Source organism: Ostrinia furnacalis, unplaced genomic scaffold, assembly GCF_004193835.3.
Source record: "Ostrinia furnacalis isolate ACB-3 unplaced genomic scaffold, ASM419383v2 OfSCF1172, whole genome shotgun sequence".
Lineage (NCBI taxonomy): Eukaryota > Metazoa > Arthropoda > Insecta > Lepidoptera > Crambidae > Ostrinia > Ostrinia furnacalis.
This window is the reverse complement of record NW_021131411.1, coordinates 694485-716124: the sequence shown is the minus strand read 5'-3', so window position 1 is coordinate 716124 and position 21640 is coordinate 694485. Positions and strand designations below refer to the sequence as shown.

General features: G+C 39.6%; 1 protein-coding gene across 4 annotated transcripts in view; it reads left to right on the top strand.

Annotated features, from left to right (window-relative positions):
* Papss (3'-phosphoadenosine 5'-phosphosulfate synthase) overlaps positions 1 to 21640 on the top strand; it is a 38573-nt gene that overhangs the window by 10159 nt on the left and 6774 nt on the right. For 2 of the 4 annotated variants that reach the window (XM_028303095.1, XM_028303093.1), the window contains exons 3-12: positions 1989 to 2161; positions 7679 to 7816; positions 9514 to 9633; positions 10535 to 10675; positions 13478 to 13540; positions 14646 to 14885; positions 15326 to 15481; positions 17518 to 17623; positions 18559 to 18701; positions 20144 to 20305. In XM_028303095.1, coding sequence (XP_028158896.1) covers positions 1989 to 2161; positions 7679 to 7816; positions 9514 to 9633; positions 10535 to 10675; positions 13478 to 13540; positions 14646 to 14885; positions 15326 to 15481; positions 17518 to 17623; positions 18559 to 18701; positions 20144 to 20305 — 1442 coding nt within the window. Of the gene's footprint in view, positions 1 to 1988; positions 2162 to 7678; positions 7817 to 9513; positions 9634 to 10534; positions 10676 to 13477; positions 13541 to 14645; positions 14886 to 15325; positions 15482 to 15704; positions 15861 to 17517; positions 17624 to 18558; positions 18702 to 20143; positions 20306 to 20628; positions 20869 to 21640 lie in introns of those variants that run through there. The other 2 variants (XM_028303096.1, XM_028303094.1) reach the window with 2 other exon arrangements.

Here is a 21640-nt window from a genome sequence, read left to right as displayed (position 1 = left end):
GAAAATCATCTGCTGCCTACCAAAACACAACCTTTGTTTTTTTTTTTACTTTAGGAATGGAATTTATTTATCTAATTGTAAGACTGTTCATATTTTCTTGCGTTTATCTATTTATTTACTTATGTACAAGTTAGAAATATTTCAAACATTTTAATTATATTCTGACAAGGTCAATATTTTTTTGCTTAGCAAAAAAGTATAGGCAACTATAAAGTATTGTTTGTAAATAAAGTTTCTGCCTAAAAAAAACTATGAAGCACTGTCTCAGAAGGTCATTGTACATATAAATAAACATTTTATGATACAATAAGATTTTTGAAGTATGTAAATGAGTATACCGAATTAAGTATTGAGTTTAAGCTAATCTTGACACTGTCGACATTAAATCGATAGCAGTAGAGTAGTCTGTATTTTTATCATTGTCACGAACATTTAAAGCATTAAAGCGCTTTTATTATTATTTTTTATTGCCTCTTAAGCTAGCGAAGTGTTTATTGTTGGCTTATTCATAGTCATAGCCCAGCAACCTGAATAGTGACGAAAATTATCTTAGATATTGATTTACGTTTCAAAATCTATTAAAATCAATATTTTAATGTTATTGTTTGGAAATATTTCAAATTTACAATGAGGTTTGAATCTTTGATTTCATTTTAATCGATCTTTGAGCTTCGTTTTATGAATACGATATTACTTTCAGCAACATGGATGATCATGCATTCTCATTGATGCGCCAGCACATCTGCACATCTGAATAAACAGTATCGTTGCAAAATAACATCTATGACAACCACATTGGTGCTAATGTGGTAGGTGCCGTCGACCGAACACAAAATTGGTGTTAAATAAGCCGCGGTTATCGCTCGCTAATGGCTAATTAGTGCAGCATGTGTGTGAAGGACATTTTTTATGGACGTTAAGGATATTTAAACTTTTTTACGACATAAAAGAGATCAGTTGTCCTAGTTCCGATGTGTCGGAGTAAATCCACTGGGCATATTGTGAGCGATGTTTGTTCAAAAAGCTGTAAATAAAACCTATGCAAATAAATACATGACGTCACCGTAAAATTGTTTTAGAGTTCCACGTGTAGTGTGTGTCAAATTAACACAAAAATGAAGTCTTAGTTAAGATTAGTTTTAGCTTTTATTGCCATTGGTTACAATAAGAGGCCACCGTTGCCAATGGGGATGTTGCCTGGGTAAAAAGCAAGAGTTTTAATTAGTCCGTCAGTTAACTTATCAAAAAATACTCTACACGTATTTTTCACTTTTTCAAACTAATGAAAATTGAAAGAGATAAAGCGCCCCAAAGTTCATAAGAAGAGGCCCGTGACGTCAACGCTTGCTTAAAAATGCCGCACGTTGTGACGTCGTGCGCAACTTCAACGCACCATAACTATGTAATTATTTGTTAGATTGACAAATAAAAATATACGTGTCCAATATTTTTTGATATTAAACATTACGGACTAAAAAAATTTTTTTAGGCAACTAGCCTATTGAAAAGAACAATGAATATTATCTGTTTGTATTGGTCTGGGTGTTTTCTATATATGACCACCCCGACTAAGGAAAAAATATGCTAACACAGCGTGGAGAGTGTAGGCTAAATCCTCCATTTACATCTAGTTAATTGGAGAGGGTCATGGTTCAGTTGTGGAGAAAAAATGACCTGTACCTCTAGTAGGAAAAACTTTCGAGTTCGTTTCGTTGCGTATTCAAAGTGTCATCGAAAAATTTTGTATGAAAAATTAAACAGCGCCCCCTAGGGCGGCTATAATATAGGGGGCGCTGTTTAATTTTTCATACAAAATTTTTCGATGACACTTTGAATACGCAACGAAACGAACTCGAAAGTTTTTCCTACTAGAGGTACTGATGATGATGATGAAACGAACGAATAACGAACCCTAGCTTGTGTCTGGTTTAGGAATAGATGGCCCTGTTAAAAATGTCCAAATATATTCATTACATGTTTTATCCCAGGCATCCCAGCATACGGTCTCGACGGTGACAACATCCGAACCGGTTTGAACAAGAACCTTGGCTTCAGCAAGGAGGATCGCGAGGAGAATATCAGGCGAGTGGCTGAGGTGGCCAAGCTTTTCGCAGATAGTGGAGTCGTCTGCCTCTGCAGCTTCGTCTCGCCTTTCGCAGAGGTAAGGGAATTTAACTTTTATGATTAGCAGCTTAATGTCCACTTTCGTAATAAACAGATTTTTGTTTTTTTTCTTCTTCTTCTTATTTTGTTTAATATGGCCAGGCCTTTGGCGGTAAAAGTTGGCGACCTGTCAATTCGTTTTTCCCGGCAATTTTTGACAGCTCTAGTTTTTTTCTGAAATGCTGCAAACGCAAAGGAACTGTACCGCTGTGCTGCTTGTTAGCATTAAAGATAATAATATGTGTTTTGTTTTTATTAGACCCAATATCTTGGTCTTGAGGGTTTCTATTCCTCATTGCCATAGATATACCTACAATCCTGTTTGATGTGTCTATGTCACTATGCAATTTGTTGCATCAGACTTCCCAACAAGAATAATAATAACTTACTTGATGTTTGAAATTAAATCATTTCATTTAGCATTATTTATTTATAAATTATTCATAAAAGCACAATAATTTGCAGTCAAGTCACCCAATTATGCCAAAATGACATAGGCCTCTAATCTCTATCTATTTGAAGCTTAGCAATTTTGAAACTACACATTCATAATGGTTCACAGCAATTGCATTAAAGATGATCATTTTTAACTGAAGATTTAACTGTCTAGTTCATCGTAACGATAAAATTGGATTTCCTCAAACCAGTATAAGTACTTACTGGATACTTTTGTATCTTGCTCTACATATTTTATTACTTGACGCAAAGGAGTGGTGTTTATTTCTATATTGTATGCTTATTTCACTTTAGTTACATTTTCAATACGGGCAGTCGAATTCTTGCCCAACTGGTTTTTAACTTGCATTGCATTCACTCAAGTCACGGTCAGGGCTAAATTCCAATACATTTGTAATAATTCATTTTCCGGCAGATATTTATTGAGTTGATTAAAATATGTTAGATAACTGCACTGAGATAATGTATTTATCTAGAGCTATTCCCACTTCTTTTTCCCACCATTACAACTTAATAGACCATTGCCGCATTGATTTAGCCCTTTATTAGAAAAGGATTAGTAATTACTTAATCCTAGAAAATGCTAGTCAGCTGGAACCCCGCAATAATCATACAAAATGTTTGAAGTAGGCTATGATAAAGGCGTCTCTATTATACTGCAAAATGAGAGACAGATTTACCAGTTCTGAAAATGAGATTTAAGTACACAACAGTGTTAATATTAAATAACTGGCGGCCGCCCGTGACTTTACGCGTGGATCCCGTTTTTCCCCCTTAGGGGTTGAATTTTGCAAAATCCCGTCTTAGTGAGCTAGGTGCTTGTTCCAAAAGGAACCATGCAAAATTTGAGACTCCTAGCATTTGCAGTTTCTGAGATTTCGTGATGAGTGAGTGAGTCATTCAGTCAGTCAATCGCTTTTATAATATGGAGCTGTTAACTAATATACTTTGTGTCAAATCAGGAAAGTCCGGAAGTTTTTCCTTGTGTTGACAAGAGCGGTATAATAAATTGCGGAAATAGATAGTTTATTAAGTATGTTTTACAATAATTTGTTTATCTTAGTTTACTGTCACGTAAAATGGTCTGACCAGTTTATCGAGGACCTACATTGAAATTAAGACAGACTATGAACAAATACAATCTATTGTACCACTAGGTCAATCGAGCGAAGACAACGACCGATAAATTTGATCGGTCATCACCCTTAAAGGTCGCAGCAATGATAGAATTAATTCGGTTTTAATGTAAAATTAATGATAATTTTATTGTAAATTTTTTGACTAGTGAACGAACTTGTGTGTGAGTAAAGTGAGTGAGATCGATGTCTGGTACCGATCGTTCTTTCACACTTCACTTTAACAATATTTGGTTATAGCCCGACCAGGAACATAAAAACCCTCGCCATGTTGCGGAAAACTAATGGTACTAATTTCTTTTAATGGCAACAGTAACTGAAAACTTCATTGACATGTCACCTTGCATGTCAGTCTATTGCTGTCAAAGTGTATAAACAAACTTTATTTTAAATGTGCGCAATTGTTTATGTGAATTAAATTGCTAAAATCTTTTTATAGTCGTGAAAGAAAAGTGGTTCACAATGTGTTAAAGTATTTTTCGAAGAGAAATACTAAGGGTTCGGACAATATTTTCATTGAATAATATTTCCGACAAAGGTTGTCAAATTGACTGACATGTTTATCCAGGGTTCGAGGATATATATCAAGGGATATATATCTTGATATATATCGGATATATATCAGATATATATCAAGCCGGTTTTAATGATATATATCAACTTTTAAAATTTGTTACTGTATTTGTACTTTTTGACATAAGATTTTTTTTTTTTAGTTCAATTTGCCGTATTTCAAAGAAATTTTATGTTTTTGCTTTATTTCTCTGATTTTAAGTTTTAAAAACATGTTTATGTAACACATATTTTCTATGTATAATATGTATGTATTTACAAAAAAAAAAGTATTTAAGTATGTTTATCCCGTCGTCTAGTACCCATAGTACAAGCTTTGCTTAGTTTGGGACTAGAGGCGCAGTGTAAAATGTCCAAGGATATTTATTTATTTATTTATTATTTATTATATGCAATAGTATTCATGAATAATACAATAAAATAATAGTATGGCTTTCATACAAAATTGATATATATCAAAGTTGATATATATCCGATATATATCATATATATCCGATATTTTGATATTTATAATAAATATCGGATATTTTCGAACCCTGTGTTTATCGCATACTAGTACAGTCCACTATGAAAATTAACTGTGGTTTGTTTCAACTACCTATTTTAAAATTTTTTGTCTGTTGTCGTATGCAGCCTCATTTCTCTTTTTATTACTATAAAGGCGTTTTCTATTCGTTGTTGTAGTTCTTCTAATGTTTGAACTTCCGTTACGTACACCAGTTCATTACCTCGTCCCCAGACGTAAAAATCTAACGGAGTTAGGTCTGGGGAACGTGCAGGCCACTGTATAGGGCCAGTCTAAATTAGAAGAAGATGTCGTTACTTAGTGTATACGTTGCCGAGGCGGACATTTTGAACAAAATTTGTAATAATTAATAAACGATCAAAATAATTATTTTCGTCTTTAATTTCAAGAAATCTACATTGAAAAACGATAGAGAAAAGGTTTTTTACATTGCATAAGATAAATATTTTTTACCTGTAGGTATTTAACGTGTTATTCACACAAAAAGGGGCTATAAACACAAATTTCGCAAATCAGTCCGAATAGAGTCAATGCACTAATTTAGGGAATTTGTGAAGTTGTTGTTATTATTTAAACAAGATTAGTATACCGTTTGAATGGGGATAGACTAGAGAAGTTTTGATAAAATCCGAAGATCGCTATCTCTTTTAAAAAAATTTTTATAGCCATGTAAACTTAAATGTTCAGTCCATTTTTAACTTTTCGGAAAAGTTCAAAGCTGAATTAAAAAAAAACTAGATGATATTTGCCAGTAAATTTAGATTTGATGTAACCCTATGTCAATGCACGTCAAAACAAAATATTTACTTTGAGGCTACGCTTAGTAGTTTTTTTTTAAATCGAAATTAAATGATGCGATTTGGGTATTTTGGTGAAATTACTAAAAAACTTAATATAAAAGTAGCCGCCTGACATGGAACGTGTTATGGGGGCTGAAAATATAGGAAATGACCCATTCTATCCGCCAAATCATTTTGGCACACGATGCGCCAAACACCCTGTATTTTGGTGTATAGACAATAATATGTATGATCAAAATCCGTTTAGTATTTTTTTCGTGAAAGAGAACCAACGTCCATATATCTTCACTCCAGTTTCACTTAACTCAAATAAAGTTGACTCACTAAAATTAAAACTGTTTGGTTTTTCGTTTGTCCAATTGTAGGCAAATTGCTCTAAGTCATAATCAGAAAACAAACATTCAGTTCATTAAAATAATTGTTAGTGCTTTGTGTGTGCATAGTTACATAGTCGTATCTAATCGATTAATTAGTTACGAAAATTAAAACGCCGTATATTATACCTAATGAATGAAACTGTGGTGATGGATGGCACATAGCAATAGGCTTTAAATTGTACATACAATATAAATAATATAGAAACTATTTCGTTGAATAAATATTGTAAATATTGTGCTGAAGACTTAAATCCTGTAGAAACTTTTATGGTAGATTTATTGAAATTCATATTTGTATTTTGTACACAAACAGCACATCAATATAAACACGGCATAGTGTGTACTAGCTTTTGCCCGCGCCTTCACTCACGTGAAATTTAGTTTGTCACAGATCGTCATTAATAATAGCCTATATGTTATTCTGATTTATAAACAATAATACCGTAAAGTTACATCAAAATACGTTCAGTAGTTTTTGCGTGAAAGAGTAACAAACATGTTGACATCCAGACATCCATACAAACTTTCGCATTTATAATATTAGTAGGAAGTAGGATAGTAGGATGTTATAATGGGTGCTATTTTGCAAAAACATCAAGTCTGATGCTATATCAACTGCACATTATATTTCTTATGCTGTCTCATCGTTACACAAACACTTTGCTATCTTCTCTACTGCTCATTTTTTAAAATAGCAACTCTATCTGGAACTAGTATGTCAGAATAGTAATTTATTTAAACGATGGTATGTTCTTGAATGATATGTCTTCCGTATGTAATCCTACCTGCGTATCTAGACAATAATTACTCCGTTTATCAAGAAAATGCAAATACACACATCCTGACACGTAATTGGCTTCAGGATATTATAGATTTTAACTATTTCGAGAACTATTTAAATGTTTCTATTTGGGAATTACAACGATAAAAGAAATTCAAAATCAAGCATAATTTCTAGCCTGTTACCGGTTGAACTTTCCTATTTGAACTAATCACACGACATATTTTAATGCATTCTTGAATTTTACTTCAGCTTTGTCATTTCAAAATACAGTCATTTTGGATGTATCTTGGTATAACTATTAAGGACGTAGCACATTTATCAACCCGGAAAGGGATCGTAACCGTATAAATTCTTTGTATGAACTCCTTAATGCAACGCACACGTCTTATTCGCACCGTAACATAAACACCTCGCTTCGCGGTTGACAGCACGCGAAAGGTTATAACAGGGAAATGCGATACAGTGTTGATCCCTTTCCGAGTTGATAAGTCTGCTATGACCTTTACTCTCTAGGTTTCCACAAGACGTTTTAGTCCCAAGTTTTGTAGTCTTAAATGGACTTGTACATGTTAAGTCACATCACATTGTATAAGATAACTTCTCAAAACATTGTAACATTAATTTACTGTCAACAATCCATACTGTGCAAAGCTACTTAGAATAAATTATTAGCTACAATCCATTCATTGTCAGAACCACTTTTGGGTTTTGGGTCCTGTACGTTCGTCCATTGCTGGACAAAGGCCTCCTCCAAGGATTTCCTCAACAACCGGTCTTGAATTCTGTACTTTACATGTTGTTTTTTTTGCAGGACAACATACAATCTTTGGTCAACGTGTACTTGATGCTGAGTTTCGTTTCAGGACCGCGAGGTGGCCCGCCGAATCCACACAGACTCGGACCTGCCATTCTTCGAAGTGTTCATCGACACACCACTAGAGGTCTGCGAACAGAGAGACACCAAAGGTCTCTACAAGAAAGCGAGGGAAGGACAGATTAAAGTAAGTGCCTTCTATTACACTGGCCCCGTATTACCCTCAGGACCAACTTGACCTTCACTGGTTGGGTTTTTATTGGCTGTCAAGCTGTAGATCCTGGCTACACAGGAGTTGCAGTGGTGGGAATAAGAGGTAGGTATAGTCCCGTGGCCCGTATTAAATGGTAGATAGCACGTCAGGGTCAAAACTGTGGGGTTTTATGGAGTTGTAATAGAAGCCAATTCGCAAAAAAATGGGTAGTATGATGTGCTGTCGGTACTAGAATACCTCCTCATTGTCTCAGCTGAGAAATGTCCTTTGCTTAACAAAGGCTTCTCCGAAAGATTTAGTCGACTATTAGTCCTGTACTGCCTTATTCAGGTACAGCAGCGTCAAATAGTTCGCGACACCCTAAGTAGCCAATAAGGTCGCAACACGTCTTTGTTACATTGGAATAAGGTTGTTTTTGGCCACTTTGGGTGTTACTTGACGCTGACTTTAACTGTGGTTGATCTAAATATTGGAATTCCTGAATTTTTGCTCGAGATCGAACCGTGTATGTTATGTAACATTATCTTAGCATATTTATCTGTACTTATCCAAGACTTTTTGGATAATATAAACGTTGAAAGCAAACTGCAGATGGCGACAGCTGATTTCCACAGCTATCGCTATCAAGAAATTATATCAGATTAGTTTCGTCTGCAGCATTGTTTGTATTATTCAAATTCTCCTTTCTCTTCCGTATAGGTTTTGCAGAAGTACAATAAATAAATTCTTTGAATTAACTTCAGCCGACTCTCCATTCGTTTATTTAAACGAATGATTTTCAATTAACAAATAAATATTCTAAATTAGGCTTAATGTTCTTAAATACTACTTAATGTTAGGAGTTAATTAACTTTGTAATAAATTAGTTAAACTGTGTTAATACTAATGAGGTTGCGTAATAAGAAAATCCATTTATGTATTTTTAAACATCTACTTAAAATATGCGCTTACGCAGATTCAATGAGGTAAAACGACAAAGGTATTGCTTTAATTAGAAAAATGTACGGTCACATAAAACCCATTATGCGATTTTTATTCTTTGTCATGGTTTAGTTATGGTATTTTGTTAGGAAAAGGCACTGATTTATTTATTAACTACGCAGTATTTTAATAAAAATGTATTTTTTCCTAGCAAAATGATTTTTTTTCTCGGACACATTTTTCTTTTACTGTGTAGGTTGTAACACTCAAGCATATTCCTTATAAAATTGTGTTTTTTTTATGGTACTCAGTTACATACGTTTTATACTTTGATATTTACACACGCACAAACACTTCAGGCTGTCTATTTGTACGTTTATCTGCCAAAATTAATGTCCCATCTATCGAAAAATCAATATACATATTAGATATGGAATTATGACATAAGCTGGAGCTTTAGGCTGAAAAAAAAAACAAGGCCATGCCCACATCATACTGGCCGACTGCTAAAGGCTCGTATCAGGACACTTGAGCGAAAGACACTTGGGTGAAGACTCATGCACGAAGACACATGCACGAAAAGCCTTTGTGCCCACGGCCATTTCCGCGAAAAGACACCACGGCACGTATAGCAAGTGTACCAGAACTCTAAAGGCCATCCTAGACTGCATCTTACTTAACACCAGATGCGATTGCGGTCAAATAACTGCCTTGTCATGCATAAAAAAATGTTTTATTGTTTGTTATAGGGTTTCACGGGCATCACACAAGAGTATGAAAGGCCCGAAGCGCCCGAGCTCATCATCCAGACGGTGGGCCGCTCCATCGAGGAGTCCACCATGGAGGTCATCAAATTACTCGAGTCACAGGTATAGTTCCAAAATACTGGACTGTCCTGTCGATGACATTGACAGTGGGGCGCCACCGTCAATACCGGATCGCTGGTTCAGATTTTTGCCATGTTGGAAACCATATAGTTGAACGATGGTAGCGCCCCCCTGTCATTGAGTTTGGTGGGACAGTTCAGCGTGGGTCATCTATAAATTACGTCACGTTTGACATGCGTCTGACATTGCTAAAGATCGTTTCATCCACGAAGACACGTCCCACCATTCTTCCGCTGATGTTTGAGTGTTGTCGGTACACGCTAAATTATTCATGAGTGCACACGCACACTACAATAATGACGCTCGGATTGCTCGGCAAACTCCCCGCACCCCGAGCTTCCCTCGACCAAAAATTGGTGGGGCGCGTCTTCGTGGATGAAACGAACTATACACAAATCTTCGTACTCGATTCATATCGCGAATCGCATTTATTATTCGCTTTTATTATTCCAACAAAAAATCTCGAGTAGTAGTGTTTGCAACTCAAAGTCAAAGTATGTAGGTTAATTTAATTTTATAATTAATTAATTAATTAAAGACAAGTATTTACTTTTATATTTGCTGTTAACACAGCTGTGTTCTAAAGAACGGTCTCGCATTGTTGTGACAAAAGTCAAGATGTAATTTAATAGTAACTGTCTGCCATTTGTTCCTTACTATTTTGTACTAGACGGAGTTGATCATTGCTTCGCACTCCTATTTTCTTCAGAAGGTAGTTTAATATCCTCTGGGACAGACTTGACATTTACTGGTTGAGTTTTGTATTGGCGGTCAAGCTGTAGTTTCTGGCTACAGGGATTTCGTGCCATAGTAATTTGTCTATGAATTAACTGTTATGTGAATTACGGAATATGACTGACATGACTATAATTTTCCTTCTCAGAGCATTATTCCTCGGTTTGAGAACAGCACAGTGACAGTGGAAGAACTGTTCATATATGGGAACAGGCTGACCAGTGCCATCGAAGAGGCCACCAGGCTACCGCAAATCGAGATCACCACCTTGGATCTACAGTGGGTGCAGGTATGAAAATGTTCCAAATGTTCCTTCGTTCGTTTCAGCCAAATGACGTCCACTGCTGGACAAAGGCCTCCCCCAAAGATTTCCACAACCACCGGTCCTGCGCCGCCCGCATCCAGGCACCTCCCGCGACCTTCACCACATCGTCGGTCCACCTAGAGGGGAATGTAAATGTATTTATGTTTAATATTGGATGTATTGAGACTTTGAGTGAGTTTAATTAGCTTATTATCAGTATCAAAATACTTTATCAATCGACTGATGTGATAGAGCAATATAAAACGATTATGATTTATTGTATTGCGGAAGATATTGATAGGTACGTCATATTTATGTTGCGCGCATGCATATGTTTTCTGATTGGTTGAAAAACTGATTCAGGTAAACTGAATAAAATCGGCCAAATCGTAGGGAAGAAATTTATTAAAAAATTTACGGTTTTTGTTGCGGATACAAAGTAAAGTACACAGTCCCGGTTTATGAATAGTAGTAGGGAATTTAGTGCAATGATTTGTATNCTGCGCTCGATTCGGATATAATGACGTCACGCGGCCTTGCGTACGTTGACTTTTAGCGGCAAAAACGGCCTATGTTTATTACTTAATATCTTCGTAAGTAATGGTCCGATTTGGATAATTCAAAAAGATATATCTTTCTTATGTCTTAAAGATTAACGTAGATACTAGTTTTATTGAATTTTCCACAACAGTACTGATCCTCATTACCTACAGCGAAGCGCCCCGCCGGCGCACAGTAGTTTGATATTAAAAAAAGGTGGACATACGATCGAAAGTCATAATTTCACCGAAACAAAAATTGTTTTGGATAGCATTTTGAATGCTGATCAACATTTGTCATTATGCATTTTTCGATGAAACGAGCCTTTCATGCTTAAAAAAATTATGACAAGAAAATTTGTATGGAGAAAAATCTTTTTTATTTTTTTTCTGGCTACTGTTGCAAACTGTAGCGGTCAAACCTTATGTAGTCGTAAGTACCTATGGTGCCTAACATCACTACATAAATACTTTTTGCGGGCACGCGCGGCCAAGCGAGTAATGGACATGCAAAATTTTAAATATTTTTATTTATTCATTATTGATTTTAATGCACTTAAAGTAATTATTAATAGATAAATATACTTATTATAACTTACTACAGCCCCCTATTACCTCATTTCACGCTAAAACCTTTCAAACTAGAACATAAGTTTGTAGGTACCAGGTAGTCTAAGTTGTTTTTATTGTCATTATAATATTCACTACTGGTCTACTGGTTATCGTGTAAGATAGATTAGGTAGATATCTACCCTTTACCTAGGTAGATATCTACCCTTTACCCTTTACCTACCTACTTCTTGGCACTTATAATACCGACATACATGATTAAAAAAAGTCTTCAAGCAAGAACCCTTGACTTCAATGGTTATGAACGATTTTTTAACTTTCTAGAGTAGTCCTGAATAGATCCTTAAATCATTTTGACTGTCATAATCGATTACAGTAGGTAGCGGGATAGTTTCAATTTTGATAGAACTGTAATTTCCAGTTCTTCTGTTGAATAGTCTTACACTTTTGCAAAAATATTCTTTTTTTTTTTGGCTCCTTTAAAGAGGTGTAAGTTTCTTTCCCTTCATCTAAAAAGACAACGTACAAAAGCTTGTAATAACACCTTTATAAGTAGCCTCAAATATAAAGCTTTTACCCAATCATCGAACTGAGAAAAATCTGAAATCCGATATTTATCACCTTCTTCCATTCATGTCTTCAATTATTATCTTCGTTCGAAAAACAATCAAAGAAAGATGTTTTAGCCTATTCACTTATCTTGATCAGAGTGTTCAAAATAATCAAAGTCACTCACATACTTACTTTTTCCGATTTAAAAGTAAACGACGTTTATTTAAAAAAATACTTTTTGGTTTTTGTGAATTTTACTCAATATTTCAATTTTTTTGTATGAAAAGGCAAAAAGTTTGTTCTAGAAATGAATTCGCCATCCTTTAATTATCCGAAAATGATACCACACTTGCCCTAATACCCATAGTTTTAAAGATATGGGCCTTAAAGTGAAGCGCGGCGGAAGGAAACTTGCCCCCCCCCCCCCCCTGCTACCACAGGGGGGGCTCCCGATGTCTACCGACGGAAATCCACTCAGGAGCACCCAAAGAACCACTGTTGCAAAAATGAGCCTTCTATACCAAAGTGGAGGGGTTCTTGCACTAAATTCCCTACTATAGAGAATAACGGCTTGAACGCTCATCTTCAACTCTAGGATGAATTTTATATGAAAAGTTCCTAAATTAGATTATCTTACACGTGCTTGGATTTTGAATTCTGTCTGTCATTATTAGGGATTGCGCGCATGGGTGACTTTAGTCGACGTGACTTTTTTTGTCACCTCCATACATCATTTCTGTTACTGTCACGTCGCTACGTGCGCGCACCTCCATACATCTCTATGGATTTGGTGTGAGTGACGAAACAGTTACGGCGACAAAAGTCAGCCGTGCGCGCGAGCCCTTAGCCTTCATCTAAGAGAATGCCAATGTCAAAATAAAGTGGGTTTTTCATTCAAATTGTTTTTCATCTGTCAATATTTATCACATTATATCTGATAACCATGACAGTTTAAGGTCGATGCATTATTTTATTGCATAGTAAATTATTCAATTGTTTTTCCTGACAGATTGTCGGTATCAACGAAACAGTTGGTTTTGTGAGAACATGATCTGATAGCTTTATCTAGGAATTATTTTATTGTACTTATTACGTATTTATTGTATCTATTTATTTGCTTTTCCAGGTGTTATCAGAGGGATGGGCGTACCCACTCAAAGGTTTCATGAGAGAGCACGAGTATTTGCAAGTGAGTTATCATCAGTCGTAAAAATAAGATAATCGGATAAGATTAGTCTCGATTGTTTTCTAACTCAAACGGAGATTACCGCGTTGATATATGGGTATTTGGGTGACAATGGATAGTGTTATAGCATTGTACTGTGGATAAGATAAATAATTATTATGAGTTTACATAATACAATAATTATTAACATTGAGAGTTCAAATTTAACAATTGCATTTACGCATTACCTGAAGATTAAAATCGTCTAAGAAATGACTAAATTATTGATGTATCAGTACAGATAATTACATACTCATTAAGAAAATAAAGAAACGTTTTTACGATTCCATAAGGCATCTTACACCACAAGGCAAGGATACATTTTATAAGTTTACGCCATAGTATGGAAATGTTGAAGCCACTGTAAGTTCTATTTTTCAATGTCCACTAACCGATTGGTAAATAAATAATGAGACAGATATACACTCGACATAAAATAAATCGCACCTCCCGCGACAAGCATTTTCAAACGTATGTAACCCCACTTCCCACCAATATTGACACCATTTAAAAGCCTAGTTCTAACCTTCATTTCATTAAAGGAAAGGTTTTTACCCCAAATATGTGTCTTTAGAAGGATCCAGAGTCACTTCTTCAAAAAATAGGTAGTTACGCTAAAGCCAACTTTTATGGCTAGAAAACTTTTAAGTTGGGATTAATCGCTGTCCATCTGTTAAAGAGGACACGTGAGATCATTATTTGGTTGTATAACCATAAAAATTGTTCTAATTGATCCCATAGGTGGGCCCAAAGTGAGGTATTTTTTCAAGTCACATTTATGGTATATGTTAATCATTTATTAAGAAATTAAATGTGTTTTTCTTTAAGGAAATTTATTGGGTTTTCAAATAACACCAATATTGTTGGGGCACCATGATTGTGTCAAAAGAAAATCGTTAAAGTTCGCGTCGCGGAAGGTGCGGTTTATTTGATGTTGAGTAGGTATATTTCATACACAATTTAAAAACTTCGTATTTATGAGTCGGTCCATTTGTCATCAGCCGGCGATTGCATATTAAACAAATTTTTATTGTTTACAAAAAACATTACAACATCTTGTATTTTTCAGGCTCTCCACTCCAACTGCCTGACCCTCCCAGACGGTTCCCTCGTCAACCAATCAGTGCCAGTGGTCCTCCCAGTGACCTCAGAGGTCAAGGAGCGTTTAACAGGCGCGTCAGCAGTCGCTCTCGTGCATGGAGGAAAGGCTGTGGCGGTATTGAGGGCACCAGAGTTCTACCCGCATAGGAAGGTGGAACGATGCTCGAGGCAGTTTGGTATCTACCACACAGGGCACCCTTATATCAAGGTGCGTAAGGGTTATATTGCAACGGCTAAATGTTAGAAAGCCGTAGCTGTGTTGAGGGCGTCAGAGTTCTACCCGCACAGGAAGGTGGAACGATGCTCGAGACAGTTCGGCATCTACCACACTGGACACTCTTATGCCAAGATGCGTAAGGTTTATATTGTATAGCCGTGTTGCGGGCACTGGACTTCTATCCACATGTTCCATATAAAATCTGGAGTACATAATGCAGCAGCAAATGTAGCTAGATTAAAAAAAAAAGTATCTTGAATTTCTTTTCTAGTCAAATCTCGCACGATAACTCAGCCACAAGCGAAAATAGGGAGGGAGGGACTGATATGTAGTCTCCCTCCATCATCTCAAAACAACCTCTGATTTTATCTTCCGGGCGATCTTCCTATCTCCACGTGTCTTATCATTTACCAGCTTTTTTTATCTTTCAGATGATCGAGGAATCCGGCGACTGGCTGGTAGGCGGCAACTTGGAAGTGTTCGAGCGCGTCCGCTGGAACGACGGGCTGGACTCGTACCGGCTCACGCCCAACGAACTGCGGCAGAAGTTCAAGGAACTTGGGGCTGACGCTGTGTTCGCCTTCCAAGTGAGTAGCTATGAGGGGACATATGGAGACAGCAAGTTTCTGGAGTGGAGGCAAGCGCAGCGTAAGACACCCACCCTTAAGGTGGACAGATGACCTCATAAAGGTAGCAGTAAGGCGCTGGATGCAGGCCGCTACTAATCGACCATCTGGAAATCATTGGCCTATGTTCAGCAGTGGACGTCCTGTGGCTGAAATGATGATGAAGAGGAAGGCAGGTCATTTGATGATCGAGGAGTCAGGCGACTGGCTGGTAGGCGGCAACTTGGAAGTGTTCGAGCGCGTCCGCTGGAACGACGGGCTGGACTCGTACCGGCTCACGCCCAACGAACTGCGGCTGAAGTTCAAGGAACTTGGGGCTGACGCTGTGTTCGCCTTCCAAGTGAGTAGCTTTGAATTTCCAGAGTATTTCTCCGTGGTCCTGTAGTTAAGGAACTGTCCCCACTGCTGCATTTGCCGTGTAGAAGATCTACGCGACTGTCTAGTAGGCATCACTCAGGAAGTCTGATTGTATATGCTGGAACGACGGGCTGGACTCGTACCGGCTCACGCCGAACGAACTGCGGCAGAAGTTCAAGGAACTTGGCGCTGACGCCGTGTTCGCCTTCCAAGTGAGTAGCTATGAGGGGACAGATGGAGACAGCAAGGTTCTGGAGTGAAGGCCATATACCGGCAAGCGCAGCGTAGGACGTTTGCCTCAAGGTGGACAGACGACCTCATAAAGGCAGCAGTAAGGCGCTGGATGCAGGCCAACCAACCGGCCATCTGGAAATCGTTGGGGGGCCTATGTTCAACACAGGATATCCTGTGGCTAAATGATGATGATGATAAGATGGAGACAGGCCACTCTAACGATCGAGGAGTTAGGCGACTGGTCGTCGTCGACGGAGCTGCGGCTGAAGTTCAAGGAACTTGGCGCTGACGCTGTGTTCGCCTTCCAAGTGAGTAGCTATGAGGGGACAGATGGAGACAGCAAGGTTCTGGGGTGGAGGCAAGCACAGCGTAAGACACCCACCCACAAGGTGAACAGAGGATCTCATAAAGGTAGCAGTAAGGCGCTGGATGCAGTCCGCTACTAATCGACCATCTGGAAATCATTGGCCTATGTTCAGCAGTGGACGTCCTGTGGCTGAAATGATGATGATGATGATAAGATGGAGACAGGCCACTCTAACGATCGAGGAGTTAGGCGACTGGTCGTCGTCGACGAAGCTGCGGTTGAAGTTCAAGGAACTTGGGGCTGACGTTGTGTTCGCCTTCCAAGTGAGTAGCGTCTGAATTTCCAAAAATCGGAGACCTTTTACGGTTACGGTTGATGAGCTGATTCCCGTGCCATCTCACATTGCGAAAGTTCCGCAATAGGCTAGTTTCCTAAAATTTTTAGTCCGTCAATTTTAATATAAAAAAATATTGGACACGTATATTTTTAATTGTCAATCAAACAAATAATTACAAAGTATAGTGCGTTGAAGTTCCGCGCGACGTCACAAAGTGCTGCACTTTTACGCACTCACTGAAGTCACGGGCCTTTTCTTTAGAACTTTGGCACGCTTATCTTTTTACATTTTCATTAGTTTTAAAAAGTGAAAAATATGTGTCGATTAGTTTTTGATAAGCTAACTGACGGACTAATTAAAAGTCTTGCTTTTTTACCCAGGAAACATACCTATTTTTTTGGTACCCTATAAATAAAACCCCGTTCTACTTTCGCTTCCACTTACTTGATTAAGAGAAATTTTAACGTGCTTGCGTGTTTTCATAGTAACCTTACCACGGCGCGTAACGATACTACTCGTATTTTGTTTCAAATAAAATTACATTTTAACTTTCTCTTTCTTTCCTATCCGTCTCCCTTAACTTTGTGCTTGACATTTCCTCTTCTCATTAACCCTAGTCTTTGTCTTGAAGATACGGGACTATTTCTCACTCGCCACTGCACCTCCTGTGAAGCCAGGATCTAAACTTGACCGCTGATCAAACCTAACCTCTTGCAGTGAGAACGAAATGAACTGGTTATAATGTTTATTTTTTTATTCCAGCTAAGGAATCCCATCCATAACGGTCACGCTTTGCTCATGCAAGATACACACCGCCAACTCGTCGAGCGAGGATTCAAAAAACCCGTATTGCTGTTGCACCCTCTTGGTGAGTATGGTTTTGGTAAAGACCTGTTTTACGACTTTTTTCATGAATAGGCAATCTAAATGTCAAACTTTTTTTGGTAGATGATGGCTTTGTGTGGTGCATTCCGTGCTATTTAGCCAGTGCCAAGTAAAATTATGTCAACTATTAAAACTGTCGGTATTTGACACGTCTCATTTTCAACCGACTTCAAAAAAGGAGGAGGTTCTCAATTCGACCCGTATGTTTTTTTTTTCTATGTTTGTTACGCGATAACTCCGCCAAATTATGAACCGATTTGAACAAATCTTTTTTCGGCGTATAGGTAATACCTCAAGGGTGGTCCCATTTAAATTTAATAATAGAAAAAACAACCCCCAAGGGTGGAAAATTGGGGATGAACTTTTTTATACGCAATATCTCCGCCGATTATAAATCAATTTGAACGATTATTTTTTTGTTGAATAGGTATTATCAAAAGGGTGGTTTCATGCGAATTTGAAGAAAATATTTCACCCCCAAGGGTGGAAAATTGGGGATGAACTTTTTTATACGCAATATTTTTAATTTTTAGTTTTTTTTGTGTTCACGCATTTGAAGTCGGTTTTATTTTTTTAAAAAGTTATATTGTTTTCTTTTTCTTTTCTTTCATATAGCTTGTCGTCGCGACATGTCGCGAAGTCGTGACGTCAGCTAATATATGATATGACACTCGCGCGCGTTTTGTGGCCGCGTCTGTCGCCACGATTTCTCGCCCAGTATGCGCTGTCGTTAAATGTTCCCTCACTTTCCCCACCTCAAAAATGTAACAGTAGTGCCCGTTTTCACCAATCAATCCCTAATTTGGGACGCCTATAGTAACACATAATAGGAATTTTGTTTTCATAGGGGTTACTTAAAAATTAGGGATTGATGGTGAAAACGGGCATAATCCTAACAAACATAATTTGTTTCCCCAGGCGGCTGGACCAAGGACGACGACGTGCCGTTAGAAGTCCGCATCAGCCAGCACAAGGCCGTGCTCGCGGAGAACGTTTTGGATCCGCGCGCCACCGTGCTCGCCATCTTCCCCTCGCCCATGATGTATGCCGGTCCTACTGAGGTAATATCCGTTTACTTTAAAAGCTTTAAAGGCAGACCAAACGCGGGGCAGTAGCAGCGCAGTTTGAATGCGGGCCCGCGCAAGTTGTAATACAAGAAACTCTTTGAAGTGTGTCACACCAAATATGAACGCGGGCCCGCGCTCCAACCGCGCCGCACTGCAACTGCTGAAATACAAACGAGGCGGCGCGGGAGCGGGACAGAAGCGGCGCGAACGCGGGCCCGCGCTGTTGTATTACTATGGCGGCCATATTAGCATGACACACCGGACGCAGGGCGGTAGCAGCGCGTTGAAAGCGGTTCTCGAATATTTAAATTTTTGACAACCGCCCGCGTTGCAACTGCTTTGAAACTGCGCTGCTTTCAGTGTGCCTCAGCCGCGCTGCAACTGACCCGCACTGCTTCTGACCCTCGTTTGGTCTGTGGAAGCTTTAAGAGACTGTATGTATCTCATTTGATGGAAAGTGATGATCAGGCCGAAGGTAGTAGGAAGAAGGAAGCGAGCTTCACCCGGAACCCCCAACCACAGAGGAACTGACCATTTTACCTTTAACTGCTGGAACGCATGCTCTTGACATTGTTGTTATGGCTACAGTCTGGTCTGCGAGCACGTAGAATTTTGTCCAATGACCCCAGGCTACCAATCCTTATCGCTCGCGCGGAATTATGTGGCTGTCGCGCTCGCACACTCACTGCGGGCGCCCGTGTTTATTCAAAATGGTGGATAAACGGATCAACTCTTAAAGGCGGCGGTTCGCACCGTGACACAGTCATGCGAACGATACAGGTGACCGCGATCATTACTTAACCCTAAACAATGTATAAGCATAAGGCTTAGTTTCCATCAAGGCGGAGCGGTGCGGAAACGAGAGATCTGCGGCGAAGCTGGCAGGCTATTTCCACCAAATAAGAGCGGAGCGGTGCGGAGACGAGAGTCGCCGCTATCAAATTCTATAGAAAAACAAGTGCGCCCGACACTTCTTCGCTCGATCTATTTCCACCGAAGCAGAGCGGAGTGGAGATGAGCAAATAATTGAATCTGATTAGTTATTCAAAAAACTTGTCTACTCCGCTCCGACTCCGTGGAAACCGGACCTCAGTTCGCGTGCGAGAATGAGACCTATGTCAAGTAATTAGATGCCTGGTTTCGGTCGCTTGTATCAAAATGAAAAATGTGACGCTGTGTGAAATGTGAAGATTGGGATGCAACAGCATTCATCCTCTAAGAGGCTGTTCTATTTTCAGCTATTCTTGTCCATAATACGGGTATTTTTTTAATTTTTTTTTTAATTTCTGTCATTTTGAATTTCAGAGAGCGCGGTGCTATCGGTTTACGCGTTGCTCTCTCCTACGTGATTTAGAATTTTAATTGTTGAAAGATTTTACGATACGGGTATTTGTGTTTTTATTGAATTTTATTAATTTTTAACCCCTTGTCCCCAGGTGCAATGGCACGCCAAATGCCGCATGAACGCGGGCGCCAACCACTACATAGTGGGCCGCGACCCCGCCGGCCTGCCGCACCCCGGCGCGCCCGGGGACCTCTACGACCCGCGCCACGGGGCCATGCTGCTCAAGATGGCGCCCGGCCTGAACGAGCTTGAGGTCAGTGAGCTTTTCACCGCAGGAAAATTAGTCTGCCCTCCTAATATGCAAAAGACTGGGGCGGCAAGGGGTCTGTGGGAAGGGGTTGTAGCTTTTCGCTGCTTGAAACGCACGCAACGGACTCTTGGTGCATTGAATGTCAACATCATTCCTGCTACGCAAAACACTGAGACGTGAAGCTTAAACGCGCGCCACGGGACTATGGCACTCAAGATGGATGGTACCTGTGATTTTGAGTGTCAGATGTCAATGCCATTCGCGCTGCGCTAAACACTGGGACGGCAAGCGTGCTAGTAGTTGTTTTTCGGGATTGTAACCACTACATAGTGGGCCGCGACCCCGCCGGCCTGCCGCACCCCGGCGCGCCCGGGGACCTCTACGACCCGCGCCACGGGGCCATGCTGCTCAAGATGGCGCCCGGCCTGAACGAGCTTGAGGTCAGTGAGCTATTCACCGCAGGAAAATTAGTCTGCCGTCCCAATACGCAAAATACTGGGGCTGTAAGGGGTCTAGAAATAGACCTGTGTGAAGGGATTGTAAAGTCTGGTCCGTGAGCACGTAGAATTTTGTCCAATGACCCCAAGCTACTCATCTTTATCGCTCGCGCGTAACTATGTTGCTATCGCGCTCGCACACTCACTGCGGGTGCCAGTCGCAGTCGCGACAGCAATATAATTACGCGCGAGCGATAAGGATGGGTAGCTAGGGGTCATTAGACAAAATTCTACGTGCTCACGGATCGAGCTTTAGCTATTACGTAGTGGGGCGTTTCCCGCCGGCCTGCCGCACCCCGGCGCGCCCGGGGACCTCTACGACCCGCGCCACGGCGCCATGGTGCTCAAGATGGCGCCCGGCCTGAACGAGCTTGAGGTCAGTGACCTATTCACCGCAGGAAAATTAGTCTGCCGTCCCAATACGCAAAAGACTGGGGCGGTAAGGGGTCTAGAAATATACCTGTGGGAAGGGATTGTAAAGTCTGGTCCGTGAGCACGATCGAGCTTTAGCTATTACGTAGTGGGGCGTTTCCCGCCGGCGTGCCGCACCCAGGCGCTCCCGGGGACCTCTACGACCCGCGCCACGGGGCCATGCTGCTCAAGATGGCGCCCGGCCTGAACGATCTTGAGGTCAGTGACCTATTCACCGCAGGAAAATTATGCCCGTTTTCACCATCAATCCGTAATTTTTAAGTGACCCTTACAATATTCATACTATGTGTTACCATAGGGGTCACTTAAAACTTAGGGATTGATGGTGAAAACGGGCATTAGTCTGCCGTCCCAATACGCAAAATACAAGGGCGGTAAGGGATCTAGAAATAGACCTGTGTGAAGGGAT